At 49.6% G+C, this 21,542-nt stretch overlaps 2 protein-coding genes across 5 annotated transcripts; both read right to left on the reverse strand.

Annotated features, from left to right (window-relative positions):
- Positions 1-47: 47 nt before the first annotated feature.
- Dpp7 (dipeptidyl peptidase 7) lies at positions 48-4,125 on the reverse strand. 2 transcript variants are annotated; one of them, XM_055599951.1, is made up of 13 exons: positions 3,991-4,125; positions 3,789-3,902; positions 3,575-3,714; positions 3,319-3,482; positions 2,611-2,746; positions 2,456-2,537; positions 2,185-2,351; positions 1,925-1,985; positions 1,332-1,450; positions 1,088-1,244; positions 877-941; positions 446-516; positions 48-320 (listed from the first exon to the last, which is right to left on the reverse strand). In XM_055599951.1, the coding sequence occupies exons 1-13, from the start codon at positions 4,085-4,087 to the stop codon at positions 209-211; spliced, it is 1,485 nt and encodes a 494-aa protein (XP_055455926.1). In that variant the 5' UTR covers positions 4,088-4,125; the 3' UTR covers positions 48-208. The 2 variants fall into 2 exon arrangements, with proteins under 2 accessions (XP_055455926.1, XP_055455927.1); XM_055599952.1 differs by having other exon boundaries at positions 239-320; positions 446-529.
- Positions 4,126-9,680: 5,555 nt separating this feature from the next.
- On the reverse strand, positions 9,681-14,992 carry Uap1l1 (UDP-N-acetylglucosamine pyrophosphorylase 1 like 1). Of its 3 annotated transcripts, XM_055600481.1 has the most exons (9): positions 14,643-14,992; positions 14,199-14,403; positions 13,824-13,999; positions 13,405-13,577; positions 13,109-13,302; positions 12,548-12,688; positions 11,915-12,100; positions 11,270-11,336; positions 9,681-10,923 (listed from the first exon to the last, which is right to left on the reverse strand). In XM_055600481.1, the coding sequence occupies exons 1-9, from the start codon at positions 14,929-14,931 to the stop codon at positions 10,831-10,833; spliced, it is 1,524 nt and encodes a 507-aa protein (XP_055456456.1). In that variant the 5' UTR covers positions 14,932-14,992; the 3' UTR covers positions 9,681-10,830. The 3 variants fall into 3 exon arrangements, with proteins under 3 accessions (XP_055456456.1, XP_055456457.1, XP_055456458.1); XM_055600482.1 differs by lacking the exon at positions 12,548-12,688; XM_055600483.1 differs by lacking the exon at positions 9,681-10,923 and having other exon boundaries at positions 11,272-11,336; positions 11,900-12,100.
- Between the last annotated feature and the right edge of the window lie 6,550 nt (positions 14,993-21,542).

Consider the following 21,542-nt stretch of genomic DNA (forward strand, 5'->3'; position numbering starts at 1 on the left):
AGCTCCAAGTGTCTCATCCCTCCACACATGTACAAGGACACATCTGGCCCAACCACATGTTTATTCAGTTTCTTCCATCTACCAGCAGCCCCCTGCGTAAAGTCTACCCTGGGCAAGCCACTGTGGATCTGGACAGTCCTTCAGATGTGAGGCAAGTTGTCATGCCATAATTGCTCACACAGAACAAGGGAATGGATCCTGTTAGGTCTTAGCTGGAAGAGTGCTGTTTTGGCCTGGCTGCCTCTACCCATTCTCGAATGAGGGTAGCCTCCAGCTTCCGCACACCCACAACAGATGGGGGGTCTTTTGAGTTAGATGCTCTAAGGAACAGACAGGTGTGGGGGAGGGGGGACACTCAGGTGGCAGGCTTTATGCCTGTATAGCCCACATCCCACCACTGGCCCAGATTCATCAAGGGAACCAGGTGGGCTGCACCTCACTGCACCTGAGGTCTAGGTGATGTGCTCCCCCCTGAATGGTGACAGCAATGACTGATGTACTCAGGTTGCTCTGGATCTGTTGGAAGAATCTGGGGCATGTAGCCTGTGCTTTAAGTTACATGTAGTCAACCCCTCTCCCACCCTGGCACCCGAACATATATGCCAGCACTGTCTGTGGGATGCACCTGAAGCACAGTTCCATTGAAAAGAAAAGGTGAAATGTGTTAGACGACATTAAGTGATAAGGGAAAGAAGCACCCAAAAGAGAAAAGGAAATGAGTATTGGGCAAGGATGGCCAAGTAAACCTGAGAGTGAATCTGCACAGGCAAAAGGTTGTTTGAGGAGACTGGCAAAGTGGGGGAACAGCAACAGACACAGTCCAAGCATTACCAAGACAACCTACATGGGGCCAGCTGCTGCCAGGCCTGGACTTACCCCACCCCCTGCCCAGGGGTCTAGGTCACCATTGGAGAAAATGATGTTGCTGGCAGTTTTAAGATCTGAAAGAAACACAGCACGTAGTGGCAAGGTATCCAGTATGGCCTTTAAAGCTGTGAGCGGCATCTGGAGGCTACAGAACCAGCTCAGGACAGAGTGCAGTAGCATCCTTCCTAGCCCCCAGCACCCAATCACTAGCCCAGTTTACCGCCACCCCAGAAGCTGGTCTGCAGCCAGTCTGACCGCGGCCACACGCCCCATGCATCCAGGCAGTATTGCTGGCGGAGTTCATCAGAGAACGGGATTTCAGGGAACATGTCAGTCACGTTGTTGCTGTCAAAAGTCAGATTGATCTCCGTACAGGCCTGCAGATACCCCACAGTGAAGAAAGACAGGCAAGCCACACACCCTACCCCTACACTTGGTAGTTTAACTTCTCTACATCCACAAACCTGATAGTCCCAGGCGTTGGCATCAGAACCAGTGCCACATCCAGTGGGGTCAGCGCAGCTTTTGTACAGGCGGTAGATGTCATAACAGGGCTCCATGCCAGAGGAGTTGTAGACCAGCCCTGGATAGGATTAATGCTGGGACCAGCAGCCAGCCATACATTACATGCTCAAGCCACTGCCCACCCACCTTGGAAGGAAGGAAGGCTAACTTAGGTATTCCTCAGTGAAGAAAGCACTTAGGGTTTGTGTCACCAGTGGCCTGGCTCCTGTGACAGCCTAGAGATACCTATCCTACCCACAGCTCCCTGCCCCACAACAGGGCAGGACAGGCATGCAACTTTGTTGCTCCAGGCAACTGGAATGTGTTCCTTGGGGGTAGCTATGCCGGTTCTTAGGGCTGCTGGGAAGTCATGCTACCCACTTCAGCCTCTCCCCGTTCCTATAACACAAGTTCTGTAGTTTCAAAAGCTGTGTGGGTTCCCTACTACATCTCAAATAGCCAAGTCCCAGGTCAGGGCTACAGATCTTTTCCCTACTCAATCCTATGTCCCTGTCTCCACCCTTGCCCCATGAAGGCCAAGGAGTAGGCCCACCTGCCAGTGCTCGTAGACCCATGATTCTCTGGCCCTCACTCAGCAGCCGTTCACAGCCTACCTAGAGGAGAAGAGCAACAGAGTATCTCAGTGAGGTCCCTTACCCAGCTTGTCCTTCTCTGGACCCAGAATGTGGGTCAGGGCTGCTAGCCTCCATGGATACAACAGCAGAATAGTATCTGATGGCACCAATGCAGGTAGCTACTAGGCTCTTGAACCAGGCCAGTACTGGGTCCTGCACCCAGTGAGAGCCATCTCACCCTGACGGGGTTGGCAGGAAGGTGACCCAGAAAGTCAGTAGGATATGGGTAGTCCATCATGGCGAGCACAGTAAATGCATTCCGGGCAAACCCAAAGAGCTGAGTCAGGTCCTTTGGACTGGAAAGTGGCTGACAGGTACCAAAGTTCTGGCTGATGGTGTCGTAGGCTGAGAAGAGACAGGCCAGGACAAAAGGCTGAGGAAACTGCTGGCAAACGTAAGGGGAAGAATGAATGCCCGAGTGGGCAGCAGGTGAGAAAGAACCTCCTCACCTCCCTGGAGGAACAAATCTCTGATTTGCTGGAAGGCATCCCGCACAGCCTGGGCACACTTGGGACTCTGGCCATAGAAATCCTGGAGAAGAGACCATGGTCACTGCTGCTGCCATACCTGCACTGGCCTGGGGTACCCAAGTACCCTCACTCACTGCTGTGACGTCTCGGAAGAATTGGTAGGAGTTTCCAAGGCCCGCAACAGCTACGACAGGAGCACTGGCTGCTAGTGCCCCAGCCACCAGGTGGGGATACTTCATCCTCATGTAGGCGCTCAGCATTCCCCCATAACTGAGGGCAGAACGTGGGATATGGTTGTGGGCAGCTGGCTGCATGCTCACTCTGTTCTCTAGGTTGAGGTTCCTAGGCTGGACCCATCTCCTCTCCTTGTTCCTTCCCTTCTCAGAAGTCCGAAATGTGGAAAGAAGGATCTGAAACTTTTAGGCCCACACATTCTGTACGTAGGGCCAATGCAGACAGTCTTCATTGGGAAAAGATACCTGCTGGTGCCCTATCCTGGCCCAGCATGAAGACATTGCTGAGACAAAGCCAGATGAGGGATTATCCCACTACTGTGAGCAACATAACAAACACAGCCTATGAGGTCCACTCAAGGAGGACTTTCAGGAGGAAGTAAAGCTAGACCCAGACCTGCTGTGTAAGGAGTTAAGGACTGAGCACACTGGGGCTGGGCAGAAAATGTTGAGAGCATAAGGGACTTTTCTTTGGCCCTCCTTGTATAGGGTGTCACTGGTACAAACGGGCTGAGGGCATCAGAGACAGGTAAGAGTAGCCTTCCTCCAGATCTTTGGGGATAGATTTGGATTAGCATGCTTTGTCTTTAAGGGAAATCAAGGACCTACCTTCCTCCAAAGGCTATGGTGGGGGCATCCTGGGCCCCGAGATCCTGCCGCAGGGCCTGGAGCAGCACAGCAAAGTCTGCCAGTGCCTGCTCCACGGTCAGCAGCTGTGTATATCCCCGCTGTGTGGACTGCACACCAAATGGAAGCGATTTTCCATAGTACCGCTGTAGGAAGCAGGAAGGGATGGCTAGCCGCTGCCTCTGTACCCCCTACCTCCTTCAGCTCAGGGATTGCCACGGGCTGTCCAGGTACGCACGTGCTCAGCAAAGACAAGCAGGGCTCCCTGCTGGGCTGCCAGTTCCACCATGAAGCCAGAGTTGTTAGCGAAGGACCAGATGTCCCCCTCATTCCCTGTGTAGAAGAAAATGGGCCCCTCGCCCATCTTCCAGAACTTATCTATGGGAAGTAAATGGGTTTCTGTAAGGCCAGGGATAAGCAGGCAAGTTACATGCTGTGGAGCCAGCACTTACCTGACACCAGGAACCGTTGGCCAAAGGTTTTGTTGCCGAAACTCTCAAAGTTGAAATGGTCCATGTATTGCTCAAAATAGTTTTCCCGAAAGCCAGGGTCCAGAAATCTGTTGGCTGAGGGCAGGTGCAGAGGCTCAGGGGAGGATTGGGATCATCAGGGATTCAGGAGGGTCAGGAGGGAGGGCAGCCGGTCTACACTCACCTCTGGCCTGGAGGGTGCACAACCCCAGTGCCAGCAGCAGGACCAGGACCCAGGAAGGGACCCCATGGTCCACAGGGACAAGAGATTGGAAGCTCATGCCTGATTCTGAGAAGGGCGCTGGTGGTCACGTGACAAAGGTCATGTGACAGGCGGGGCAGCATCACATGACAGCCTGACGGGGCTGTTCTAAGCTAGCTGGAGGACCAACCTACTCTCCTTGCATCAGCTTCCGGGTCCTTTGACCCAAATCTTAAGGATTCCCTGGGCTCCTGCTGTGTTCCCACGGGGATGATCAGTGTGGAGGAAGACCGACGGCTACCACTGATCAGGACTGTGTGCTCTCTCAATTGTCCAGCTGTTGAGTACCACAGAGTGAAGGGAAGGTACTACCACACAGGCAGGGTGGTGAAGTCCCCAGGGTCTGCAGGCCCCATGTGTTTCACTGCCTGCCTGTTCCATTCAGCCTGTCAGCCAAACTGTGCCCTGGGAATTGAAAGCTGAGCTGGGCACCACTGGCCTGTACTCAGTCAAAGCGGCCACCCTGCCCCCAGCCCTCAGTTTTGGTCAGCACCCTTGCTTCACTGACAGGCCTATAATCACAGAGCCAGGAAATCTGGGACAGTTCTGTCCTGAAAGAGTAGCCTCAGGAAGATAGGGATGTTGGGGATTGCTACAGAGGGACAGTGTCTCTGAGAGCGGACACTGAGCTTATCTGAGGTGTAGCAGGGTTGTCTGAGCTGGTCTGAGCTGCTCTGTTCTGCCTGTTGGCACTTGTGCCCACAGCCCAAACAGAATGGAGGAGACAGAGGGAAGGCTTCTGTTGGAAGCTGCCCTCCACCCCAGTGGCAGGGAGAGTTGAAATGAACCACTTTTCTCTCTGACACCCAGTCCTAGGTCTGGAAGAGGTAAGAGAGCCACTGATGTTGGTGACTTGGACTGGCTCAGCCATGAGCAAAACATGTCTATCCAGCTTGGCCACAGTCCAGTGGGACACACAGCCCTGAGTTGTGTAATGCTGTGCCACAGATTAGGGGAGCCCCAATTCTGCACAACTCCAATGCCTACCTTTTTCTTGTGTATTTTTGGGGTGTCAGTGTTACATTGCCCATTAAGACCTACCTGCGGAATGACGTTAACTATATGGGGTTTGTGCATCTGCTGGCATTCTGTACTTAAATATTGTCAGTGAAGTTTCTCATTCTTCCTGTCCTTGCAGCTCCCTTTGAAGTTCATGCCATGTTACTTTTTTGGTTCCTGCCTGTCGTCTGGTTAAGCAGCCCACTCCCGTATATCCTTTGCAGAAAGGGCATCTCCTATGGCATAACACATGGGTCTTTTGTTCTCATGCATTTCTCTCTTCCTTATTTTTGGGTTTGGCATCTTGGAAAATTTTCACAAGTTATTGTCTGCCCCCTCCACCTCCCATTTTAAAGATGTATTTATTATGTATACAGTGTTCTGCCTGCATGTACACTTGCCGACAGAAGAGGGAACCAGATCTCATTATAGATGGTTGTGAGCCACCACGAGGGTGTTGGGAATTGAACTCAGGACCTTTGGAAGAGCATCCAGTGCTTTTATCCTCTGAGCCATCTCTCCAGCCCGTTTAATTTTGCAATCTTTTAAAATTTTTTACTTACCTGTATTTTACGTGATTTGAGATTTTGCCTGCATGTTTTTCTATGTGAGTGTCAGATCTTGAAGTTAGAGTTGTCAGCTGCCATGTGGGTGCTGGGATTTGAACCTGGGTCCTCTGGAAGAGTGTTAATGCCTTTAACTGCTGAGCCATCTCTCCAGCAATCCCCCCCCCCATTTAATTTTAATTTATAGATGTTTTGGGTTTTTGTTTGTTTGTTTTTGAGACAGGTTCTCACTGTGTGGCTGTCCTGGAACTGTAAACCAGGCTGCTTTTGAACTCCCAGAGATCTACCTGCCTCTGCTTCCTGAGCGCTAGGATTAAAGGCGTGCACCACCACTCCCAGCTTTCTATCTTACTTATTACAGATTTGTTTATATCAAGTTTTTCTATATAGAGCAGGCTGGTCTGAACTTGTAGCACTCCTGTCTTGGCCTTTCAAGTGCTAGAATGCATGTACCACCACACTAGCAAAGTGTATTTCTGTTTTGTTTTGCAGTGCAGGGGCTCAAACAGGCAAGCACTCTACCACTGAGCTATATCCCAACCTGGTAGTTGTAGTTAGTTGGTTTTTTGTTTTTGTTAGTTTTGTTCTTTTTTTTGGGGGGGGGTTGTTTTTTTTTTTTTTTTTTTTTTTTTTTTTTGGGGGGGGGATTGGTGTTTTTTAAAGCAGAGTTTCTCTGTGTTGCCCTAGCTGTCCTGGACTCAATTTATAGACTAAACTGTCCTCAAACTCACAGAGATCTGCCTGCCTTGCCTCCCAAGGGCTGAAATCAAAGGTGCTTGCCACTACCCCCAGCCTTTATAATTAGTTGTCTCTAAATTATCCTTTGTGACATGTGGATGTCTGTGACCTTGATGTTAATTTTTGAGGGACAAAGGGGTCTAATACTTGTTTCCAGTATTGGTGTAACTTCAGGTCTTTTGACATTTATTTTATAATTATTTTGTGCCTATTTGTGTGACTAAGGGGTTTTGCCTTTGTGACCATCATGAGCCTTTGAGTATATCACTGTTTTTCAGTCATGGACTTCCCGACCTTGATGACCTCTGCAGCGAGTCATGCATCTTGTTGTTCAGAATGAGTCCATATTGTACCAGGGTCTCAAGGCTGCCTCTCCTCAGTGGACTGGCCCATCTGTAACTCAAGTGCTATGGACCACACAGACCTCACTTTGGCAAGGGTGTATTCTGTCCTCAGAATAAATTCTAGCAAGTCTATCTCCACTTGTGTATGTCTTCTTTGAGGGTCCATGCATGATCTTTGAAGCCATTGTCACTGCTTTGTATATAGCCTTTGAGGGTAAAAAAAAATTTCTGACCATTTGGATTCCTTCTTTCCTTTTGAGACTTGACTTTATCCCAGGAAGCAATTGCACTAGGTCTCTTGCCAGTTAGTTTTGTTATCTTTGTTTGATTTTCTAGACAGGGTTTCTCTGTGTGGCCTTGGCTGTCCTGGACTGCTTTGTAGAGCAGACTGGCCTTGAAATCAGAGATCCGCTGCCTCTGCCTCCCTGCCTCGGCTGGGATCACAGGCATGCTTCACTTGCCCAGTCAAAGGTACTTCTTAATTTTAAGGAGGCAGCAGAGCCTTTAAGGTAAGCACTCAGGAGGCAAAGGCAGGTGATTCTCTGTGAGTTCCAAACAAGCCTGGTCTAGATAGTGAGTTACAGGCCAGCCAAGAGACTCTGTCTCAAACAAAATACACTTTTTATATGTATATTAAGTATGTTCATATGAAAAGTCAGTCTTCTAGATTCTGCCTAGAACAAAAATGTAGACTCCTCATTCCATGCTCATCAGATGCCATAAATCTGCAATATCATGAAACTTTTGTTTAAGATAGGTGTCTTTAGTAGCCCAGGCTGGCTTCAGACTCTCGGTCCTTTTGCCTCTTCCAAGTGCTGGGATTATAGGCATGCACCACTGCTGCAGCCTGCCATGACTTTCTCTTATTTGTGCATTCATTGGTGGGTAACAGAACTTCCTGAGGTGCAGACAGGATTTTTTTAATGGCTCTCCTCTGACTATGCTCCACTGTGAAGTCCCATGACTTATTTATGGTTTATACATAGTCCAGTGTTTAGCCAAAGCAGCACTAGCATGTTTCCAAATAATTCCACCAGCCTCTGCACTGTAGATACAGGTGTCAGCACTGCCACAAATGCCTTGACTCTGTTACTTTCCACCTGGTCATGACTCCTAAAGTGGAAAGTGTTGGGTCCTGTCTTTCTTCCTAATTATTCACCCCCTCTCTTAAGTTCTAAAGTTTTCTTTTCTGTTGGGATTTTTAAAATGTGCCCTCACACCTGGCTTGCTAGATTGCTTTTCTGATGGTTGGAATTGTTCTGATCTCTACATCAATCAAGTCAGGCTAAGCCAGTAACATAGACCAGCATGTTGTGTCTTTCCATAAACTCAGAGGCTACCTTGATTTCACTGGCACTTTTGATTTTCTGGGTAATCATGACCACTGGTAATCACGGGTCCCTTTATTACATTCCAATCTTAATTCCTACTACCACAATTCTCAGATAACATACTTTGTGTCGTACAATCATATAGATTATAGAATGCCTAAGAAAGTTAAAGAGGCTTCAGGGTTCAGAGCTGAAAGCAAGAGCAAGGAGCAGATGCAGAGAGCAGGCCCACACAGCTCTGATGATTTTCTGGATGGGTTTCTGACAAGTGATGAGTTTGATAGGTACTTGAGATGGACAAAGAGTAGGCTCTTATTGTATGAAATGGGGTTACTCCATGTAAGGCTCAGTATGAGTCTTCTACACAGGGAAAACCAGAACAGGCCCAGCCTGCTTCCTCATAAAAGGAATATGGCTAGACTAGAGCCCTGTGCACCTAAGGCCACTGCTAGGCCCTTCCTGCTAGCTCTGGGGGTAAAAGATGATAACAGGGAGGTTTTACTCAAGGCCCCGGGGATTTGGGATCGAAGCTTAAGTCAAACTACTTAGTTCACTTTACACATGGTTCCAGGTAAATGCTCAAAACTGCAAAGCAGAGCCTATGGCATAGGGGTACTCTACCTACTGTTTGCTCCAGGCCTAACTACATAGTGTTTATTTTTGAGACAGGACCTCACTATGTAGCTCTGGCTGGCTTGGAACTCCCTAGATAGACCAGGCCAGCCTCCGCCTCCCTTACGATAGGACTAAAGGCATGTGCCACCATGGACCACACCCAGTTCCAGCTGCACATTTAAGATGTACAACCTGGCTGTGCATTTCTGGGTACCTGAAGTACTCCCCATATGGCAAGCCTGGTTGGCCTTTGGTTTCTCAGAATTTGAAAACCCTACTGGTCTCAGGTCTCCTCGAGGTTGTACTTAGGGTCCTGCTGGTTTTCTTGGTTATCTATATTCCTGTGTATAGTCCTAGCAATGCCCTCAGGCGATGCTTCTTGCAATCACTGAAAGAATAAGGGTGTATCAGAAAGGAAAGCACATGTGAGTGAGCCACCATCTGTCCCTGGTGTGTCCTATGTCTTGGGAGCTGAGATGCAAGAAGGGTGTTTTGGGCAGCCTCCTGTTCCCAAAGTCCTGTTCCTTGGATCTACTCATTCCCACCTCTATGTCATGAAAATGAGTAAACTGTGCCTGAAGGTGGAGCTGGTGGTAGAGGGCTTAACTACCATGGAAATGAAGCCCTGGATTCCATTCCCCTACCCCACAAACTAAGCACCTTGTCATGAGGTTCAGATGTCCAGGGTCACCCTAATCTGTGTAGCTAATTCAAGGCCAGCCAGGGATGCACAAGACCCTGCCTACAAACCCCTGCAACCTGGATTTACTGCAAAAGCCCAATCTGTGAAAATAAAAATGTCCACTCCTTCAAAACTCAGTAGCCTTTTCAGGACAATATGGGGCTATGCTATGGAGAAGGGGCCTGAAAGAGAGCTCTGTGGTAAGGGGACAATTATTCATCTTGAGTGAATAAGGGGAACACTACTATATCCACGTGAAGTCTTGAAATACCATACCTTGACAGTCTTATAATCACGTAAGCTGCAATCACCAAGGAAATAGGACATGGAGACCTCCTTGATTTTTTTTTTTTTTAATCCTTTCAAGAATCCACCCAACTGACTGCTTACTCAGAAGGACCCTAGGGCCTTGATCTCCCTCCCTTTGATCTTTCTTTCCTCATGGACCCTGGCTTGCCTGTGGATCAATAAGAGAAGGTACCAAGATATACCATTTACTTCTGAGGTGTACAGCAAGGTGTCCACAGAGCCCAGCCAAAGCACAGCTTCTACATGTTGGTCCCAACAATGGCAGGTGTGGGCCTGATCCTGCCATCTTTCCCAGATCTGTACCCACATGATGAATACACACTTCCCAGTGACCTCCTCTGGGAAAGCTAATGAAAATGAGCAGGCACCCATATATCTGGAGCAGGCTGCCTCTCCTAATTACTATTACATTATAAGGGAGGGGCTGGTGTCTCCATTTTCCTGCATGGGAAAACAGCTGTGAATCAATAAAGCTGCACCACTTACATCTGCTACAACTCCATGCGAGTGCCTGGGCTTTAAGCTCTAGGAAAAGCTGTAGGTTTCTGGTTCTTGGGGGCGGGGATACTTAGAACACAAAAACCAGGTCCACTTGTGGGTGTGACTGGGAGATTCAGGGAGTGGGGGAATCTATAGAAGGCAGGAAGAACTGCTTTCATCTCAGGTGCTTGGATGAGGGTTTTCAACGACAGTCTTAACCAAGGGCATCAGGCTTCTTTGGTTGGTCCCATCTAGGCACATGGGGTAGGTAACATGCTCAGCCTTATTCCAGTTATGGTTCTGCTACCTGGGAGTAGATGGGGGGTCTTCTAACTACACCCCCATCAGGTGTATATCACTGTCTGCCGAGCAAACATATGGCTGGTCTGTGTGCAGGCAGGGCAGATGCTGGAAGGGTTATCTCCTATGAGGCCTTCACAGACAACACCTCCCTCATTCTACCCTGCACTCCTCTAGCTCCATTTCCCAAGATCTCCAACTCTCTGCCTTTCAGCTGAGTTCCAGAGCCAGCAATGAAGCAAAAACAAACAAACAAAAACCATACACACACAGACAACCAGAATCCATGGGGAACCCAGGAAGTCCCAACCTTGTGAAGTAAACTAGCACACTCCCTGTGGTGTCCTGCAGGCCAGCATTTCTCAGAGCCAGGACTGGTGAGGCTGTGAGCAAGCAGGTTAGCACTCCTGTAGCTGTAGCATCCTGGCTTGGTCCTCATCCAGAATGAACGGAGACTGGAGTTTTCGGCCTTGCAGGTACATTTCCAGCCCCTATAAACAAAGGGTTACATGGCTAAGTGTCCACTTTGTCTGTCCATCCATCCAGCTACCCTGAAACAGCATTCCAGTGTTGCCCTCTCAGGGAGGGTCAGCAGAGGGCTAGTGTCTCTCCCTCAGGAAGACTCCCCAAAGTCTTGGTCTCAGCCTTGATTCTTTCCTGTACCCCAACCCTCCCCCAAGACTTGCAAAGGCCTCCAGACCCCTCAGTCCACCACAATCCTAAAAGTCTTCACACTTCACTGCCCAACTAAATTAGGGATGTGACCTGTCTACCCTGGTGTCCACTTCTCACACACACCAGGCTCCATGAACTCCTGGACAGGAACCACAGGCTTACCTCTCCAGAGTAAGACACCAAGGGCGATATTTCACAGATGGCTGGAGGGTCTCCATTTGGAAGCAAGCTGGGGAAGAACAGCTGTCACTGACCTCTCAACTGAATGCGGGGACCCTCCCAGAACCCTTACAATATAAAGTGGTAAGAGCCTGCTCAGCATGAATGTCACACACCAATCATACCTCCACAGCATACTCCTCCCTCTGCACAGCCCAAACCCATACAGGCCATCTGACCAGTGACAGGCTCTGGCCTAACTAAATCAATCACACACAGGGTCCCCGCACAGAGTTCAGACAGTTGCGCCCAGCTGCAGCTCCAGTACAGCAACAGGGGAGACAGACACCAAAGGTCCTTTTCTTCTCTGTCCCTCTGTCTCTTGAGGGTTAGGCCTAGATCTCATCTTCAAAGCCTGTGAGAGTATATTTGTGGACATCTGAGACCCTGCCTCCCTGGTTCCCTGACCATAACCTGAGACTAAGAAAGATGCTAAGCCAACAGTCACAAAGCATGTTGTCATTATCTGGGAACACAGCCATCTGCATCTGGGTGGTGCTGGGTCAAAGGCCAATTGGGACAGTGGCAGCATCAACAGGGCCCTGGGATGAGAATTCTGCTCTCCAGGCTAACCTCAGAGCCCCTCACCCAGACTGCTCAGGAAGCTGGACCCCGTGTACATCCAGGAAGTGGGCTCCAGCCTGCAGAGCCCAGCGGTAGTGCTGAGCCAACAAGGCTCTCCTGGAGGTGGAGGGGTTGTCGCTGCTGGCTGTGTCAGCATTCTTCAGTGGGGAGAATTCCTCCTCCCGACATACTTCAAGGGCAACGAAGTTCCTGGTGGAGAGAAGGGTTCATTATCCTGCATCCCAGCCAGCTGTCCTGCTTTGGACAGGCAAGGGTAGGCCAGATTTCCCTGAATGGGAGTCAGTTCCCATGAGTATGGTGGTCTAGGAGGTCCCCAAAGGCACAAAAAGTACCTTTACTTTCCTGAGATCCTAGGAAACATCAAGTCCTCCAACTCTCACTTGCCACATGTCCAGAGGTGGGGACACTAGGTCAGGACTGTGGGATTGCTTGGGGAGGGGAGCTCTTTGTTCTCTCAGAACCACCAATGTTCCCTTTGTTTTAGGGACAAGAACACCCTCTGGACTTCCCTGAGACAAACCAACCTACAGTCTTTCGGGTTTCCCAACCTGGGCCTTCACCAAGCTTCCCTACTGTCTAAACCCAAACCAGAACAAAGAGAGGGAAGAAAAGAAAACAAGTGACTGCTACACTAACTTAGCAAACTGGAACACATCAAACACAAACTTCTCCATCTTTATCCCATTCGGTCTTAACGGCTTTACCAGATTTCCCTCCTCATCCACATATGGGACCTTCTTCACAGCCACATGCAGCTTCAGCAAGGGCTCAAACTCCCTAGCAGCAAGAGGACAAAGAGGGTATGGTTCAGACAGAGCACCCCTAGAACACCAGTCTTCACTTCTGTATACCTGGCCAGGAGAAGCAGCACAAGGCTCCATCTCTGGGAAGGTCACAGGCTTTCTCCATGTACCCTCAGGGCCACCAGCCACAATGCTGCCCAGGCTAATGACAGGGCAGAGGTGGCATCTGTGGGCAGTGGAGCCAATCCACAGAAGATAGCTCTGACCCAGGCCTCAGACAGGCTTCCCAGATTGTGACTCTGGTCGGAACTGTCTTGTTTATAACAACACAGGAATTCTCTCTACCCAACCCCTTGCCACTCCCAACAGTGGCCTGGTTCAGGCTAGCTCCAGCTGCTGTGGCATTTTTTGATTCAGACTAGGCTGGGTGTCACAGCCATCTGTTGCCACATACCTGGTGACCATATCCAGGAAGCCTCGGGTGAAGAAATGGTTGCAGATGTTGCCTGTGTTGTAGAGCAAGCCCCCATCAGCCCCACGCAGCCCAGCAATCTCAGGACTGATCTCGTTGTATTCCACCACCTGGGGGACACCGTCCACCTGGCACACCACACCCACCGGCTCCTCAGGGTATGCTTTCTCCACCACCTGAAGCACCAGGTATAGACTAAGAGTGCTGGGAGTAACAGGGATGAGGACAGAGTTTGGGAAGAAGCCAAGTGTCAGGGAAAATTACAGTTTGGTGCCCACCTTGGCACCGCAGTCTGCTCCCTGAAGCACACAGAAGCCAATGAAGACTGGGTCAGCCAGCCGCACCAGGATGTTGTCTACGCAGTACACATGCACAAACTCCACACCCCGCCGCTTCATGTCCTCTAGGATCTGGTGATCAACCAATGCACAGTACAGGCCCCCGTTGCCATCTGTAGAGGAGAAAGGAATGGGCTTCTGGGTCATGGACTCCAGCTTGCTCTTCTGCTCAGTCTAGTAAATGCTGCAGAAGCACAAACCACCAAGAGCCTTGTGACTGTTCTCATGTGACAATGAGACTCCACTATGGGCCAGGGACACACAGCCTGCCTGAGCACATCTATGAGTGCCACCTGACCCACAGCTGTATTCTGTGGTCCAGCTGGACAACCCCTCCTTGCCCATGGTGTGGGCGGTACCTGGGGCCATGGCAACTTTGTCTTTCCGTTCCAGTATGGCCTTGCCCTCAAAGGTCACAGCAGGTAGCATGCGTTGCTCGAACAGCACCACGTTAGTGGGGTCTAGGTGGAAGAAGTCACGTTCCTTGAAGAACTTGATTGTGGGTCCCAGTGTAAACTCACTGGTCATGATGTACCTGTAAATGTCCTAAAAGTGAGCTGCTTCCAGGGGAATCTGGCCTAACCTGGCAGGTGTGGCTGCAAGAAGCTAGCTGTAAGGGCAAGAACTGGGCGCTGTCTAGGGCCAGTGCTAAAACTGGGTCTCAGGTCTTGGTGTAGGGGCAGGCCTGGGTCATTAAGGGCAGTCATTCTGGGAGGTTGGCAGGAAGGACACACCAAGGCACGGTGCAGTGGGTCCCCAGTCGCTGACCAGCCAACTGCTGAACACGACGGATCCGCTCTGCTTGCAGTTGGTATAGGGTCTTCTGGCTGGGCAGTCCTACTTGATACATGCCTTTGGGGTAGGTGACACCCAGGCGAGTGCCCTGCCCACCGGCCAGCAACAGGACAGCCACCTTGTTAAGAGCAATCTGTCGGAATCCTGGAGGGGAGGGGCGCGTCGTGAGGAAAGGCCTCTTCACTTTTGAGAGCCACATGTGGGACTGCTAAGGCACGACTTCGGGGTCTACTAAACGTAGGAGGAAAGAGTTGCAAGGCAAATAACTCCACGCAGCACTTCCTGAGTCCGTCCCCTCCCCTCTCCACTCGGCCCCTGGCCCCTTTCTCCTGTAGGCAATGGGCAGCGCCGGCCCAAACCCCGCCTAGTCGGGTGCTGCCTACCTTCCTCTTCCCACCTCAGGAGTGTCTCTCGGTCGCAGCGGACCGCGCTGCCCACGCGTTCTGGGGGCAGGGGCTGCAGGCGCGCCTCCAGGTCCAACAGAGGACCCGGGGCTAGCGCACAGGCGGCCGAGGCGCGCTGGCAGTGCTCACGCAGCGCGTCGGGCTCCAGGGAGGCGAGCTCCGCTAGCAGCGCGGCCTGAGGCTCCGGAGCCAGGTCGGCCCAGAAGCGCAGGAGGTGATCCTGGCCTGCGCGCTGCAGCTTTGCGCGTACATCCGTCTCTGAGGCCATGCTGGAACTGCAGCTGCAGGATCAGCCCGTACTCGCAACCTTATGACCAAAGTCACGAGACCACAGGCGGCGCAGATTCCAGAGGGGCAGACCCAGGGCGTGGCACCCCCACCCGGGACCCCGCCCCCTTCCCCGCTTGAGCTTCAGTTCTGTACTCTTTGGCTCCGCCCCAGCCAGTTTTCCTGACCTGTATCGCGGCCTCCCAGTCTAGCTCCGCTCCTGGCTTCTCACAAGAGACGGGCCCTCTCCACCCCTGCCCTCAAGCTCAAGGTGTACAGTCCAGACCAGGCCCTCCTAGTTCCCAAGGCCTAGATGTTTCTCTCCTAAATAACTTATCTCACGCCACCCCCTCCAAACCCTCCATGTGGCCAGAGCTATTCTGTCCTTGCCCTGGTGAGGCACTCCGTTGGGCTGACCAGATCTAACCCACCTTTCTGCCTGTCCACAGCCCGGAGGGGACCAGTAAGAAAATTAGAGCAGAGCCATTTGGCATGAATTCCGGAGTGATGGTACCTGGGCTTTGAAGCAGCCTTTTGTAAATAGCGATTGTTATCTGAGTTTTTGTTTTGTTTTTGGATTCTCAGAGCCTTTGCATCACTTAGTCCTGAGACATACCTGGAAAATCAGGAAGTCTTATATGACTGAGAATTGCTTAGGTGATGGTTCCTTCAGACAACCCCTAGAGGAGACGAGAGGTTTTGGTAGGTTTTGATACTCGAAAATTGACAAAAGTGCATTTTTTGTAAGTGGGAAAAGTTACTTCTGGAAAAAGTACATTCAGTCTTTGAGAGACTGATGCCCTGCTGCTGAGAAGCCCAACATTCATCCTGCAGTTCCTCTCTTTCTTCTATCCGATTAACCGTCCTGAGTAACGCAGAATACCCACAGTGGCCTGGCAGCTTCTTTAAGTGTCTGAGCCTAAGAGAAGCCTGCTAGATCTTGTAGGTGTTCACCAGGACACGCCCCTGGTGGTGCTGGAGGTGGCCAGACCCAAGCTGGCTTTAGCCTTTACCTCTCTTTCCTCAACTGCCTACCTTCAAGAACTTGGCTTTTCCAGACCTGCATTAATAAGCCCCTTCCTGCTTTAATTTGCTTTTTCATAAAGCCTCTCGGTTGTGTGTGTATGTGCTGTTTTGTTTTTTTGAGACAAGATTTCTCTATGTAGCCATGGCTGTCCTGGAACTCACCTTGTAGACCAGGCTGGCCTCAAACTCAGATTGGCCTGCTTCTACTTCCCAAGTGTTGGGTTTAAAGGAATGTGCCACCATTTCCTGACTTATAAAAAGCCTCTTGGAAAAAAAAAAAAAAAGCATAGCTTCAGCCGTTTTGGAACACAGCTTTTTATTTTTATTTTTTTAGAAACTAGTTTTTTAAAAGTTCAAAAGTATCTGGGTATGGTGGCACACACCTGTAATCGAAGCACTCAGGAAAGTAGAGGCAGGTGTGAGTTTGAGGCCACTCTGGTCTATAGAGTAAGTCTAAGACAGCCAAGGCTACACAGAGAAAACCTGTCTCAAAAAAAATAAAACAAAATAAAAAATTTAAAAGTAAAGCCTGTGGTGGCAAAGGCCTTTAATCCCAGCACTAGGGAGGCAGAGGCAGGTGCATCTTTGAGTTTCAGGACAGTCTGGTCTACACAGAAGCTGTGTCTCAAAAATAAAGAGAAAAAAAGTTGGAAGGTAAGACTGGAGAGTTAAGGTAAGATCATCAGGTCCTGTTGCTCTTAAAGAGGACTGGGTTCCAGCACTCACATGATAGCACATAACCATCCGTAACTCCAGATCCAGGAGATTGTGATACCCTCTTTTAAGTCTCTGCAGGCACACAGGTGATGGAAGGCAAAATACTCACTACATAAAAGAAGATAAAGAAATCTGAAAGGAAAAAAAAGTCCAAATGGATCCTAAATTAAAGGATCTTTCAGCTGGGTGCAGTGGTGCACGCCTGTAATCCCAGTACTGGGGAAGGCAGAGGCAGACAAATCTCTGTGAATTCAACTCCAGGACAGCCAAGGCTACACAGAGAAACACTGTCTCGAAACAAACAAAGAGTAGCATCTTTCTCAGGTCTACACAGCTAACTAACCTGTTTTAAGGAACAGTGTGTCCAGGCAGGCAGCTCCTTCTACACACACACACACACACACACACACACACACACACACACACCCCTCAGATGGAAATTCTGGCTTGGCAGGGTGGAAGGCCACAAATTCTCCTGAAAGGAGAAAGGATTTTTGTCTACAACTACAGCTTAGCCTTGCCTCAAGAGCCTTTGCAATGAATGCCTTTTCTCCTATCTGAACACCATTCTCCAGTCATAGCACTTTCTTTTTCAAAGATTTTGTTTATGTATGAGTGCTCTATCTGCACATAGAAGAGGGCATGTCAGAAGAGGGCAGTAGAGGGTATAGATGGTTGTGAGCCACTATGTGATTGCTGGGAATTGAACTCAAGACCAGTGGAAGAACATACAGTGCTCTTAACCACTGAACCATCTCTTCAGCCCTCACAGTGCTTCCTTACATTCTCTTCTGCCTGACTTCTCCACGAGAAGGAAACTCAGGAGAAAGGATATTGTTTGGTTCATTGTTCTGCCTCTGTCACCTTCCATGAAGAACAGACAAACGGGGACATATTTGTCCACTAAACAAATGAGTGTTAGATCCCAAGCCAAGCACCACCATGACTAGGTCACAGCAAAATGTTCAGGGAGTGCTGGCTGAATGAATAAATGAACAAATAGTCCACCCTGATATGACTTTCATGCAGTGAAGAGACAACTTCAGGAAATATGTGAAAGGTGAGAACAGTAGACAGACAGAGTCTGGTGAACATTATGGGCTCCACACCCCAGGCCAGAGTCCATGGCAGCCATCATCGCCTTTGGGGCTGGGCAGGTAAGGAAGGGCATGAGCCTCTTGGGAGGCAGGTAAGGCATTCTCTGTGGACCTTCTAGGTCAGGATGGGCCCCTAAATTCTGCCTCAAGGTGTGGGTGGGCATCAAGGTCAGAGGTTGGAAACACAGGTTTGTATAGCTGAAAGTATTTCCAGGACCAGTAGACTATGCCTGGACCCAACCTCTGTACACCTGACAGAGGGGCTGTAGCTGGTCTTTTGATACTTTATAGGTTCTTCTTTCTTCCACCCTTCTCCACCCTTATTCTACCACCTTTTCAATCCCCTAACACTAGATAGGAGAGGAAAAAGGATACAGAGGAAAGAAAAGAGATCCCTGAAGGTCAAAGGTCTGAAAGGTGACAACATTACCATTAGACTACTTCTGGCTGGTTGGGGGCATTGAGTTCCTTGGGGCAAGTTTGAACTTCACAGTCAAAATATCTAATTTCTTCATATTGTTTCTTCTTTGGGCAGGACTACTTAACAAACTGTGAACAACCTCCCTCAGGGTCCTAGCATTTATATACTGTCTGAAAAGTCTGAAAAGTCTCCAGAGTTCCAAATATCACACTCTCACAGAAACTATCTACAACTGGCAAAATCACCCCTCTGCTAGAGCATGGGGCAAATCACAGTCAGCTGCTGTGGACAATCTGAAGTAACCCAATATCCCACACCTGGGATTAAAACAAAAACACTTTCTTAAATTATTTCTATGAGTTTTTGTTTGTTTTTGAGACAGGGTTTCTCTGTGGAGCCTTGGCTGTCCTGGACCAGCTTTTGCTTTTGTAGACCAGGCTGGCCTTGAACTCACAGAGATCCACCTGCCTCTGCCTCCCTGGGATTATGGGCATGTGCCACTGTGCCCGGCTATATCTATGTTTTTTAAAGAAACCAAAATTGTCACTATAGGGAGCCTTCCCCTTTGTCTTGTGTGTGTGGGGGGGGGGATGTCAAGGGCCTAGGACTAAAGCTATAGTGGACACCAGAAAAGCCTAGGGAAGGCTGGAACTAGGCATCGCAGCTGTCCCCTTTCCACACCAGTGGGAGCTACATCAAGAGGCACTGGAGTCTCACCAATCTCACATCTGTCTGTATCCCTGCACACTTCTCTCCAAGGATTGGGATTGGTACAGTGAGGATAATCACACCTGGTTTGAATTCAGAAAGTTCCCTAGGCTGGCAAAAGTAAAAGCCATAGGACCAGGCTGGAGAGGAGGAGGAGGAGGAAGTGCTCAGAACTCCGGCCAGAAAAGATACAAGGTTGTCTACCTTCCTCCTACACCCAGGGCCAAGCACTTTCTCCAGTAGTCAGTCCTAGGGAAGCCTATAGATGCAAGGCTAGTGTCAGCTACCTTCTGCTGGGCTCTAAGCAATAAGGAGCTCTTTTGTCCTTTTTCTTTCTTTCTTCTCCTTTTTTGAACTTAATGATTTCCCTTCATACATATATAATGTACTTTGATCATATTCCCCTTATTATATTATCTTATTCTCTTTTCCTTCTACAAAATCCTTTTGTCCTCCCAATAAGGCTCCCTCATACTTTCTTGTCAGTGTGTGTGTCCCACTGCAGCTAATCAGAATTGTCAGGATGAATATCAGTTGGAGGTTCTTTACATAAACAAAGGCAATTTGCTACCAGCTTCACTACTGAGGAATATGACTCCCTCCCCCAGAAACTATTAGCTGCATGTGGCTGCCTAGGGAGAGGTTGGGCCTCCTGAGCTTCACCACCCACAGACTCTTCTCTATGAGTAAACTCAGGTTCACCAGGGCCCTGGCTTGACTCTTGTCAGTTTTGCTGTACTGAGCAGCACTGGTTTCACTTTATGTTGGTGGCTACTCCTGTACTGATGCATTTGTCCCCAAAACTCCCAAGGCCTCATTTGAGCTTGGTACCCACTGAAGAATGGCATCTACACTATAAAGATTCCTGTTTGCTCACTATCATTGAGTGCCTATAGTAGGTCAGACCAATGCTAGGCCTTGGGGTGGCTCTGTCTTATTCTCAAACATTACAATAATTCAGGGAAACAATCACTATAGCCAGGCATGTAAGGTAAATAAAAAACAAAACAAAACAAAACAAAACATCTAAGTAGATTTTGGGGGCAGAGGAAACAGGTGATGGGGCAAAGTCTGAGAGTTCATAACAATCAACCAATACAGAGGGTAGTTCTCTTCATGTAGCTAAGTACTAGGCAAGACATGAGATGAGAAATGTGAAACATCAGGTCTTTGGCCAGGTCTGTCCCTAAAGGGGTAGCTAAGATGCATGGAGTAACTCTGGGCTCATAGTTCTTTAGAGGCCTCCACCAAAATACCTTACCATGAATGAACCAAAATTAGGAGTGCAATGGGTGTGGTAGTGCACAGCATTAATCCCAACATTCAGAGATCTGAGTTCCAGGCCAGCCAAGGTTGCATAGTAAGACCTTGTCTCAAGGCAGACAAACAAATAAAAACAATTTAAAATGAACAACCAGTAGAAATGTGGAGCCAGAGGAGGTGGGCAGGGAAGTTGCTTCCACAGCTTGATTTACATGCCCTCCTGCCTGCTCAGATGGGGTCATGAGTGAGTTAAGGTCCTATGTGTTTAGAAAGCAGAGGCAGCAGTTAACACGTGAGCTGTTCTCAGTGGCTACATTTCTGTTTCAGTGACATTCAGAAGTTTGGGAAGGTGACCACCTGGAGAATAGGGGACAGACAAATGAGTTGGCGGTGTGTGTGTGTGTGTGTGTGTGTGTGTGTGTGTGTGTGTGTGTATGGGGGAGTGAGGCACTCCAAGGACCTCCCTGGCCTCTTGGGGTTGCTCCTGGGCCAGCCCTGAGGTGGGCTTCTAGGTCAAGAATGCAGACTAACGCCTAGAATCCAAGACAGAGGGGGTTAGTGGTCCCACAGCTAGGCCAGAGCTGTGAGGGCCAGGATAGTGGCTAAAGATGTACATAAAAGGGCCAGAGCAGGGGACCAGAACCAGAGCAGCAAGGGAGGTGGTCACCGGATGGGCATCTGGGGACACACAGACAACTTGGCTTTGTCCTGTAGTTGGCAGGACAAGGCAGACTGTCCCAAAGGACCAAAGTGGAGCTGACAGGTTGTAGGGACAGAGGCCTCAGTGGAGGAGAGCGCCCAACTGTCTGGAGCCTATAATCCTCTTGGGGCGTTTCTAATGTAAGAGAAGGGAGCCCCAGAATCAATCGGCGCCTGGGGCCAGGGACCCTCAGTGAAAAGGACTTAAGAGAGCAAGAGGAGCTGGACCTTCCATCCTTATTTTTGAGGCTACTTGGGTACAAGATCCGTGAAGGGCCCAACGCTCCGCCCCTCAGAGAAGTGGCTGGCAAGACGGAGCGCAAATGAACCAGGAAAACAAAACAAAACAAAACAAAACAAAACAAAACAAAACAAAACTACCTTGGCAGAAGGGATGGTGGATGTGGAGGCAGGAGTATTGTCGGGGAGCAAAGATAAGAACTCTGTCAAGTCTACCCGTGTCTCCTCAGATCTCCCGTGACCCACTTCCAGGCCGGGAGGTGTGGGCGCCACAGCCCCTACCGCAGGAAAAATCAAACTGGGACTGCTGGCGGCTGAGCCAATCCCGGAGCAGATGGTCCAGTTTCAACCAATAGCCGTTGTGAATATTAATGAAAGCTGACGTGGTGGCAAGCCGAGCTTCATTCAAAAACAGCAGCTATTGTCGCCACAGGGCGCGCG

Source organism: Psammomys obesus, unplaced genomic scaffold, assembly GCF_907164565.1.
Source record: "Psammomys obesus unplaced genomic scaffold, mPsaObe1.curated_primary_1811, whole genome shotgun sequence".
Classification (NCBI taxonomy): Eukaryota; Metazoa; Chordata; class Mammalia; order Rodentia; family Muridae; genus Psammomys; species Psammomys obesus.